This window comes from Choristoneura fumiferana, chromosome 18 (assembly GCF_025370935.1).
Source record: "Choristoneura fumiferana chromosome 18, NRCan_CFum_1, whole genome shotgun sequence".
In the NCBI taxonomy this organism is placed as follows: Eukaryota; Metazoa; Arthropoda; class Insecta; order Lepidoptera; family Tortricidae; genus Choristoneura; species Choristoneura fumiferana.
Window position 1 is genome coordinate 12,940,883 of NC_133489.1, and position 11,543 is coordinate 12,952,425.

The following is an 11,543-nucleotide window of genomic DNA, read 5'->3' on the forward strand; positions in this document are numbered from 1 at the left end:
TTGAAAAATATCTACGGATTTACTATTTATTCCTACCATAACTACATAATTAGATACGTGAAGCCCGTTAGTCTTTTCTAAAATAGGTATATCATATACGGTCTATACTCGTATCCAAAATCTTTTTTCATTAATCTAATCATAATTAATTAAATATGACTTGATATAAACCTAAATAGAACTAAGAATACTAAATGCCCACATAATTAACAGAGTTGTGTCTAACCTACATTGTCATGGTTTACTATCATTTGGCAAACAACGTCTAACAAATGAAATGATCAATTCACAAACAACGTTTCGCAAACTATTCATTTCACAACCACTTAATATCACAAACGATCATTTAATAAATATACTTTTAACAAACTTGTCACTTTACAAACATATCTTGATAAATCATCATTTAAAAAATGTTCATATGTTACCCAAACAACTCATTTTTCAAATTAGTTATTTTACAAACATCCATCCATACTAATATTATAAATGCGAAAGTGTGTGTATTTGTGTATATGTTTGTCCATCTTTCACGTCGAAACGGAGAGACGGATCGACGTGATTTTTGGCATAGAGATAGTTAATGGACCAGAGAGTGTCATAGGCTACTTTTTATCCCGGAAAAATGCACAGTTGCCGAGGGAACAGCGCGCGATAACCGAATTCCACGCGGGCAAAGCCGCGGGCAAAAGCTAGTCAATTTATAAATGATAATTTGACAAATTATTTACATAACATGTTTAAATTGGTAGCAGAATTCGGTTCTCATGGCCCGTTTTTGTTTTGCATTCCTTAAGGTCGCAGTTCTAACCTAACTTTCATGAGAGTAGGCTTTACTCTCAAGCTGTGCAATAAGGTGCATGTACGAGATGCTTTATAATACTATTCATTAAGATGAAATGGCATATAAGATGGCTTGTCAAAACTATTTACATATTACATGGCGCTGCGGACAGGATAATTAAACTAATCTAACCTAATCAACTATTATAGGTACTTACCGTAGTTAGTTTTTCTATGAGTTGCAGTTCTAACCTAACTTAACCTACTGTACTGGCAGTAGTTCGTTTTTTCTATAACCTATTTCTTAACCAAGGTAACCTGATCTACAGGCATCTCTAATTATTCTTAATAAAGTTTTTACCTAATGATGCACTCTATTAAACGTTTTTTGACAAACTTTGATTAGACAAACATGGTTTTGACAAATGACGAAAATAATAAATGAAGAGTTTGCCAAATAATGATTTGTTATAATTATGATGTTTTGCCAAATAAAGAGTTTGTGAAATGATCAATTTGCGAAATATGGTGTTATAAAACGATTAATTTGTGAAACCAGAGTTTGCGAAACGTTGTGTGTTAAATGAATATTTGTTGAAACGTTTGTTGCCAAATGATTGGATACCAATCTACACATGTCCTTAGGTTCTGAAACAGTTTATTATTATGAGAGAAAAGTATGATTTTAACAAAATAATAACAAATAATTAACTAAGTACATATAATCAATGGCCATGAGGTAGCAATTTGTATTACATTTTAGATAGTTGGATAGGTACATAAGATGATGCATGTGAATCAATTAGAGTAAAACAGTTTTAACGTGATTAGGACTCCGAATCTTGCATAAATTCCGTTATGTACCTATACTATCAATAACGTTTCGATCCTGAATATATACGAAATTGAGGACATACATAGAAACATGTTGGAATGTGCAAACATAAACATTTTATTCTAGTTGACATTGCATAATTTCCTCAATAAAAATTATGTACCTAGGTAAATAATTTTATGTTTTACATAACAAAACAAAAGTAATAAGTAGGTATATAGTGAATATTGGGCTATGAATATTTCTGTACGTATATGTGTGTGCGCACGTTTGCAATGCAATGGTAAACTGAGCCAGTACCTACCTACAAATTATGTGCGTGCATGCGGCCGCCTGCACTGCCTTTGCTTACTCTACTTATACTTTCAGTACTTTACACTAATTCTGCACAACTGATTAAATTGAATCAACGAATCTCTTTGTTCCGGTGTAATGACGAAACCAACCAACACTTGTAGAGAAGGCTTTAAAGTGGTCCAAAATGCTGAATTTCAGTGACCATATAACATCTGTTCAAACAACTTGAAGCGTGCCATCCGCAAAATAAATAATAAATGTAGACATAAATTGCGTTTACGTATTTTATGCTTTTACGTATATATTGGAAAAACATCAGTTGAAACATGAACTTCAATATGTACGCACATGCTTGAAAAATAATTTACCTATATTTGTTACTTTGCGTGATGTACACACAAAGAGTAATAGTGTTCGATACGAAGTCATACAGTGTTGTAAAAATTCGTCATTCCCGGTGTCTACATCCTATCGAAGAAGAAAGAGAAGGTAGCATGATTTAGTGATCGTTCATACAAAGTCGACGAGCTGGTTCCGTCCTGCTAATGACAAAACTTCAACGAATAAAATTATTGAATTTTATCGCTAAATGTAATAGAATTGGTGACGCATCATCTTAGCTAATAAGTTGGTCAACTGTAAAGTGACACCAGCGGTGATTCATCTTATCTGACTGGTTTTCCATTCTTTGTTAGTCTTTACATACGACACTTCCAAGGTCTTGTCGTAAGTGTACCTATATAGCATACTAACAGTGTATTTTTGCTCATTGTAGTTTAATATATGCATTGACTGTCAAGTTGAACAGTACCTGCAGGGAAAATGCTTGAAGAAACAGCTGATATGTCAGCGGAGAGGATTGCGTGTCCGTAATAGCTTTTCTTCAAACAGAAGCGATTCGTAAAGCGTGCCTGTTTTAATAGATTTAAAAGCAACTTTTTATTCCATGCTTGAAATATAATCATTAAAAAGTTTTGCTTTCATATTTTTCCTTACGCAGAATATTCAAGGAAAAATAATAAGCTATTATAATGTTTAACGTTTTATTTTTGCAGATCGGGTGACTAAAAGCGATGCTGAAGACAAAAGTCTCTCAAACGATGAGACTCCTCTGCCGTCCTGTCCCCGACAGCCACCTGATGGGGTAGAGACTCCGTCTGATGCCGTGGAGAAGCCTCCGGAACTGCCGACACGCTTGCCTCCGCGCCTGCCTGCTGGCTGGCCGACAACACGGACGCGTTTCTCTTATACCTCGAGGACCCAAGATGCTAGAAGCGAAGCCAGTGTCAAAGACAAAATAGCCATGTTTTCAAATGACCGTGCACCGTCTTCAGACCAGTTGGATAGCTGCGGGACACTCCCGAAAAATATATCGCTCACCAGAAAGACTACAGCTTCGTACACAAACTATCCCGAAGTTTCATCGTTAGACAGGCGTCTAACTAAGTCACAAGATAACCTTGATGAAGTGCCCCGTTCATATAAGAGACATTCTGAGCGACCGGAAGTTTTAGGGGCGTTAGAAAATAAGGTTACCACGAGTTTAGCAGGAACCCAGATGATGGCTCCTAGACAAACTGATGTGAAACCAATATTTTATGGAAGTACAACTACTTTACCTTCAATCAAGGACAAAACCTTTAGTCAACCAGTGTTTCATGCGCGCAGTGTTAGTGATGACAATGGAGATAAAAGTGTGCACAAATCGAACTTGGAGTATTTAATTGAACAAAGAAAAAAGTCTTTGTCAAAACTGAGAGGATTGGTAATACCAGAAGTACAATCACCAATAATAGATTTACCAGCAATCAAAGTGCAGGATACAATTTCAAAATCCTATTTGTTTAAATCAAACCAAAATACAAACGTGAACAGTCCTACAGATAATTCTACAAATCGAAAACAAATTATTGATTTAAGTGAAACTAAATGGAAAACAAATCTCTTACCTAATAATATCCCGAAATATTCACCAGCTTTTAAACGAAAATCTCTACAAGTTTATACACCCTCTTCATTGTCAAAAGAATCTACACCTGAACGCAAATTCTATGAGAAAGTGGATACTCTGAACAAACTAAATAGTAAAACTTTTACTTCGAGACCTGCTCATAGTTTATTGGATCTTAATAATGGTACATCTACTCTGCCGCCTAAATTTTCCACGTCCAATAACAAAAGTTCCACAACTGAATACAAAGATGTTCTGAATAATATAGACTACAAAAATGTAGAAATAAAAATATGCACTATGACTGATATTGTAGATAGTGACAACGACTCTGCAATGAGTTCCACACAGTCCAGTTATCGTTCATCAGCTTCATCACCTTTACACAATTTAGACAGCATAGAATCGGACAGTTCCCGACTCTCACCCAGAATTTCACATTACACCTCGTGTGCACTCGTAAAAACTGCGACTCCTCCAAAATCTTCCATTTTAGAGAAAAGTTGTGAAGAATACGTAAAGCGTAATGTGTGTCGATCGGTATCCTCTGACACGAATGTTTCACTCAGTTCTTCAGCGGGTTCGGCAGCTACTTCTGGCTCGCAAGCTAGCTGCAGCTCTTTAGAGAGTTCTGTCGCTGACACAGACAAGAGAAGAGTTCCAAAAGCCAGTAATATAGATAGCATAAATAGACGAAACATTTTGGCTTCGGCCAAATGCAGGAGCGGTCGAGATGCTAAGCTGAAGTCACCCGTAGTTGAAACTAAATTCTCACACGAATCGCACGAAAGGTCACCTAGTCCACCACGTAATGCGTCTGATCGCCTTTCTACACTCACGTCTTCCGTGAGTGCTATTTCGAATAAAGGCGATAGTAGACGTCGAAACAAGGTAATCGCTGAAACCGATTCTGACAGTGATCCTGAAGTCAACGTGCGGCAACGTAAGACTGACTTTAAAAACTCAAGGCTGAAGAGAAATTCGAGTTCCGCAAATAAATCAAAAGCTAACGATATTGTAGTAGAAACTGTAAAAGTAGAAGATCCACCAAAAGTTGTTTCAGAAACAATAGTCAGAGAAATAAAGAAACCTGGAAATCATAGATATAATCATGATAAAGTCCTATCATCAGTTGAAAAACTTAGTTCACAAGAAAATAAAGTCGATAAAGTAGCCACTACGCGAGTAAGTGAAAATTTAATATCAAAAGTTTCATCTCCTCCAGTACAAATTATGGCTATTTCCCCAAAAGAAGAAAAATCTGCTACCACTATTAGTAATGGAAACGGATTCCTGAGCGACAAAAGTGACCTGAGTTCATTAGAAGAGACGAAAATATCAACACAGATTATTCGACTGCAAAGAGGCTCCGGCTCAGGTGTAGGCGTTATTCTGGCAGGCGGCATTGATTGTGAAGCAAAGGATGTCACAGTACGTAACACATGTGTTTAAAACTTTAAATAAGAATATATAAGAATATGTATGTATCTAAGGTAAGCGTCCGAGTGTTCGGCATATTAATTGGGCCAGTGACCAGCACTCTTACGTTTATATAAGTATCGATGTTTTAGTATTGCGTCAAATTAATTAATTATATTTTAATCGTATATTTCATAACTATAGTTTAGTTTTCATTTGTTTAGGTACATCGAGTATTAGCTGATAGCGTGGCTGCCAAAGCCGGTTTAAAACGAGGCGCAAAAGTCCGAAGCATTAACAGCTGCAGTATGGCAGGCTTGACACATGCGCAGACTGTAACTATACTTAAGGTATGCTAAAATAATTAAAACTACCTTCAGAGATTTCGTTCTGTTGCATCTTGCCATTTTGTTAATTTTTTTTTTCTTTAGGAACAACGCTTGGAGGTAGTAATTGAAATTGAGAACGATACCCAAGACAATGCAAGTAGTAGTATTACATGCGGCTCTGACAATGGTACGTAAATAGATATGTATTTCATTTGTTTTCAAAATTAGTATAAACTTTTTGCAAGCTTTTATTTAATTTCACTCGGATTGTACTTACGACCGCTGTATGACTTTAACATAGGTTGTTTACTAGATTTTACTCACGGGTTTACCCGCATAATTTATTAGATTTAGTAGTTGATTTGAGTAGGATTTGGTTCAAATCAAATCTGAAATTTGTTACTTACATACCAACCCATTCAACTCAGAAAACTTATTGTCATTTCCTTAGATGAATGATTGGTCTCGCGCGCTCGCTCTCGCTCTCGCTCTCGGGCTCGGGTACGCCGAATTCGGCGAACTATTTGTTGCCGCATTTGACAAGTACGCCGGCAGTATCTAGTCGAGCGAGCGCGCGAGACCAATCATTCATCTAAGGTCATTTCAAAGTTCAATATCTCTAAAATGGCTAAACCGATTCTAATGAAACACTTCGAAATCGATTCATCCGTTTGAGAGCTACAATACCACAGACCGGCAGACAGACAGACAAACAAACATTGACGTCAAACTTATAACACCCCTCTTTTTGCGTTGGGGGTTTAAAATTACCTACTGCCTAAGTAACAGTAAAAAAGCTTACTTAAATGATTTTTTTAAGATATTTTTTTGATTGCACAGCGGAGTCGAAGGCTTATGATGAGAACACAGAACCAGGCGCGGCCCGAGGGTCTGTGGTGAGCGTGTTGGTGGACAAAGCCGGCGGCGGCGCTGGGCTTGGCTTCGGCCTCGACGGCGGCCGGGACTCGCCGCAAGGCGACCGCCCGCTCACTGTCAAGAAACTGTTTGCAGGTACGATTAGACTAAAAGAAGAAAGAAATATATTTATTCGTGACATTTTTATAAAAAGAAAAATGTAAAGCGAGACAAATATTGTCTCGAAATGGTCCCAACTCAGTATAATGTCAACCTTGCAGCCGACACTGGTCTTCCGTTGGAACCATACTGACGACTGGAACATACGTATTACGTATTATGTCTTACAGTTTGTTTTGCTAGCTTTAACATAGTTAAGAGAATTGGGTAGTGTCATGGGTAAAAAAATATTATTATATTTGGTCCGTCCGTTACTTCATCCCAGCCTATATACGTCCCACTGCTGGGCACAGGCCTCCTCTCAGAACAAGAGGGCTTGGGCCATAGTTCCCACGCGGGCCCAGTGCGGATTGGGAACTTCACACGCACCATTGAATTGCTTCGCAGGTTTGTGCAGGTTTCCTCACGATGTTTTCCTTCACCGCAAAGCTCGTGATAAATTTCAAATCGTCCGTTACTTACATATCAAAAAATATTGGACACTTATTTTTTTATTAATCAAACAATATACTATTATAGTAGAGACAACAAGAGCATAAAACGAGCCATTTTACCCGAGGCGTTCATATAGTGACCCGAGCTGGTACGGCAAGGATGGATAGAGACACGTCGAGGGGAAAATGAGTTTAATGGTCGAGTTTTATACTCTGCTTTTCACTTCGATTGAGAGGAAATTAAATAGCAACAGTGGAAACAATTGTTCACTTGCTAGGTATCTTTTATTTTTTATGGATTTTCTAGTGTTAGTGTATTTATTTTGATTGATTTGATTGATTTTTAGTTTTACGTAAAATAAAAATTATTAAAAAAATATATATAAACTTTTCTGTTTGTGGCTGTCAACACATCTGATTACCTTGGTCTTAGACGAAGATTTTACTTTAGTCCATAATTTTAGATCCAGCATAAATTCCAACTTTACAAGCATGAGAAGTGAAAAAAATTACTAAGATAAAGCGCGCCAAAGTTTGGGAGCGGGAGGCCCTTGACGTCACGCCGTGCGTCACTTGTTAGCACACACGGAATTTTAACTGGCTTGGCTATATTATTTTCTTATATTTTTTTAATTGATAAAAGAAAAACTACGTGTCCAATATTTTCTCATAATCTAACATTTATATTAGTAATTAGTAACAAATGCGAACTTGATTCGCGCACCGAGGATTCCGTACAATTTATAAATATCTATGAATATCCAGTGTTAGCGGAGCCCTGCTCTTAAGCGAAATGTGTGATATAAATATATATAAAAAGGATAAAGGTTAAGGTATACCGTAGGCGACAGGCTAGCAACCTGTCACTATTGTACCTTTTTTGTCTAACTTTAAACCTAAAATTGCTAAAAGTGGCTCCGAAGCGGTAACGTTTCGTATGCTCTGCCTACCCCATTTGGGAAAACAGGCGTGATGTTTGTGTGTGTGTGTGTGTGTGTGTCATTTTAAACGTAAGTTTGCACAAAAAAATCAAAAATGAAAAAAAAGAAGAAAAAAAAAGTCGAAAGTGCAAGCCGGGGTTCCAAATAACATAATGCTCTGCTTGAGAGGCCATTAAGTATAACCACTATGCTTCAAACGTTAAGGTAATTAACTAAATGTAAACAAACTTCAGCTACCAGATTTCGCACATTTAAGGATTTTAAATATTTTACTTATCTATAATTGTAATTCAAACCAGTCTAGTGTATTTCAATACAGAAATGTAAATGTTTAGATTTAAGACACCAATTGACGTTGTTTTGTTTACATTTAGTTAATTACTATCCAAAACCAAGTATAGTTTACCACGTCTTATATACGTTAAACCTTAAACCATGTATTAAATGGTATTGTAACGGATAACTCACGTCTTAAACCGCGTTTAGATCGACATGTTTCGGGCTATTCCCTTCTTCTCAGGAGCACGCGACTTAACTCGAGACATGTCGAGCTAAACTCGGTTTACGACGTGAGTTATCCGTTACAATATAATTTAATATTAGTTCTCACGGTAGTTTCATGTTCTTAAACCATGTAATTGGAAGTTCAGGTTTCAGATAAAAAAAAATCGTTTTCAGGTGGTGCGGCAGCACAAAGCGGGCGTATTCTAGTCGGTGCTGAACTTCTCTCAGCTGGAGGAACGTCGATGGAGGGATTCACACGAACTCAAGCCTGGGCGGCACTTAAAGCGCTTCCAGCCGGACCTGTTACTTTAGTATTAAGAAACCCTGTGGGGAAATAGTCTTTAAGGTGTTACATTAAGATTACTACGTGATTAAGCAAATACGTAAGAGAATGAGACTTGCGGCCTATTTAAATTCCCTATTCGAGTATTTTGTTTGGAATAGTCGGCGCGAGGTAATTGGAGGGCCTTGGGCTGAATTAATTCGGAGACGCGTGCACGCCACCCGGGATCCGGTTAGCACTCAGCCTAACGAGAGCCGTTTATCTGAACGTTTACTGAACGAGAGAATAAAAAGATGCTAACTGACTCCATTCAATTTAGCGAAGTGCGTCGGATGTGAGCCCCGGGCCCGCGCGCCCCGCTACTTGTACAAACACAATTTACTCCCTTCATTTAGTCAGTAGATTCGATGTACATAACGTTGTGCCAATTTGTCACTTTATCTTAATGGAAAGATTACATTTTATCGTTTTAGGAACTCTCGAAGACTGTTTCATTGTTTTAAAATATTAATTTAATCAGATCGGATGTAGTTGAAAGGACTGTATTCACCTTTACGAGCAGCTAGTCTAGACAGCGAAATGGCGAACGGAGATGCTTACTGCCTGCAATTTGGCGCCCGTACTTAAAAGTATGTGCAAAAGAGCATTCACAATTTTGTTGAGAGCCATCTTTTGTGTCTAGAAAATTATCACCATCTAATGAAAAAATATATATTCCAGTCTTCAGTTAGTACATGTTAGCAATATAAAATCCTATATTTGATACTATAATTTTTCTATTTATAAATAGTGAATTATAATTATACTACATAGATTTTATTTAATGCACGCATGATTTGACTGTTTTTTGTAATTACTCATAGCAGATACTTGCCATGAAAAATAAGGTACTTATACCTAACCTTTTGCCTATCTTTTAACCCTTACCTTACCACTAATTTATAGAAATTACTTGTAGACATTAAGCATGTACATACATCATTATAAATATATCTTTATCAATTGTTGTCACGCCTATTTAACTATCTTCATTCGAGATAATGATCCGTTGTATACTCTTCATATATTTCTATTCACTGTTCGTTCGTTACTAATGCCTTGATTGCCCTATTTAATTTATAGTAATCGTAGGGAAAAGAAGTTGTAGAATAGGTTTTTGAAGTATTTTAAGGAGGCTACTTTCAATTTATTTTGCAGTTTGTTGAGAATGATCTGGTAAAAGTGGTGCATCGTAGACAGAGAGTAAGTATGCAATGATATTGCATATTGACTTTGTCGTACTTGTATCCGCTACAATTACATTCGTCAAGATCAGGTAACAGTATGTCAAGGGTATCTCCTTAAAATATTTCAGTTATAGACAATGGAGCTGTATCAGAAGGATATTTATATTTGTACCTAAATATGTTATTATTTTCTTGTATTGAAGTAATAAACTTATTTTCATTCAAAGTCTGCGTATTATTTCGACGAATCTAATTTCCCGCTAATGCAATATTTAAATTGAATGTTTTAAATAATTTATGTGGACACTTTAGCCCCGTCTCATCTCCACGGTACAATACACAGGGCCGGCGCAGCGGCCGAAGCGGCCGAAGTTGTCAAGAAGCGCTAATATAGTCGTCTTGACGCCGGATACTACTTCATTGCCTTCGGCGTCGAGACGCTCGGTCCTTGGGGCCCTGAAGCAAGGCAACTCTTCAGCCAACTGGCAAAGAGACTGGTCGACGCCACTGGAGACAAGAGGGCTAGCAGCATCCTCGCACTGCGTCTTGGCATCGTCATATAGCGAGGAAATGCTGCCAGCATTCTTGGAACCATGCCGCAGGAGCCTTTTTTAGATTTATATTAGTTTGTAATTATTATTATTAAGTTTTAATAGTTTAAAAACATTTATTATGTAAATCACATACTTATAATACTATAAAAAATAAAAAATAAAAATAGACGCTTTAATAAATTTATGTCATCATCATCATCATCATCATGTCAGCCGAAAGACGTCCACTGCTGGACATAGGCCTTCCCCCAGGCTCTCCACTCAGACCGGTCTTGTGCTTTCCGCATCCACCGCGATCGAAGCTGTTTAAATTTATGTAATATTAGGCTAATGTAATGTCATTAAGTGCCATTCATTATGCAGAACGTGAGAGGTTTTCGGGATTACGTAAGCAAACCACCATTGTAATTCAACCAAGTTCGTCTGCCATCCGTCCAGCTGTCAAATTACAACTTTACATTGGTGTCTATATTTGCCATAACATTTTTATTTACACCTAAGTTGCGTACCGGCAGCCAAATAAGTGGTTTACCAATTTTTAAACAAGTTCCTATCAAATGAATATGTCGAACTTTCAAGTTGACAGACACGTCTATTGGCATTATTGTTTTATGACATGCAAACGATTATCAGCTTTAGGGTGGTTGACCACGTATTTGGCTGTTGGTACTTACTACCGTAAATTTTTGTAAGGTTAACACGTACCTACGTAACCGATATTATTGTACAAAATGCCCTTCTCATTAAATAAAATAAATAAATAAATATCAAGGGACAATTCACACCAATTGACCTAGTCCCAAAGTAAGCTTAGCAAAGCTTGTGTTATGGGTACTAAGCAACGGATAAATATAATTATATAGATAGATACATACTTAAATACATATTAAACACCCAAGACCCGAGAACAAACATTCGTATTTTCATACAAATATCTGCCCCGACACGGGAA

General features: G+C 37.1%; 1 protein-coding gene across 1 annotated transcript in view; it reads left to right on the plus strand.

The window, feature by feature from the left end:
* The window catches only part of LOC141437574 (uncharacterized), a 53,535-nt gene extending 44,027 nt beyond the window's left edge, over nt 1–9,508 (plus strand). The window contains exons 4-8 of the mRNA XM_074101005.1: nt 2,971–5,297; nt 5,510–5,635; nt 5,717–5,801; nt 6,455–6,625; nt 8,703–9,508. Of these exons, the coding sequence (XP_073957106.1) occupies nt 2,971–5,297; nt 5,510–5,635; nt 5,717–5,801; nt 6,455–6,625; nt 8,703–8,866 (2,873 nt within the window). The 3' untranslated portion in view covers nt 8,867–9,508. The remainder of the gene's footprint in view (nt 1–2,970; nt 5,298–5,509; nt 5,636–5,716; nt 5,802–6,454; nt 6,626–8,702) is intronic.
* The last annotated feature ends 2,035 nt before the right edge of the window (nt 9,509–11,543 follow it).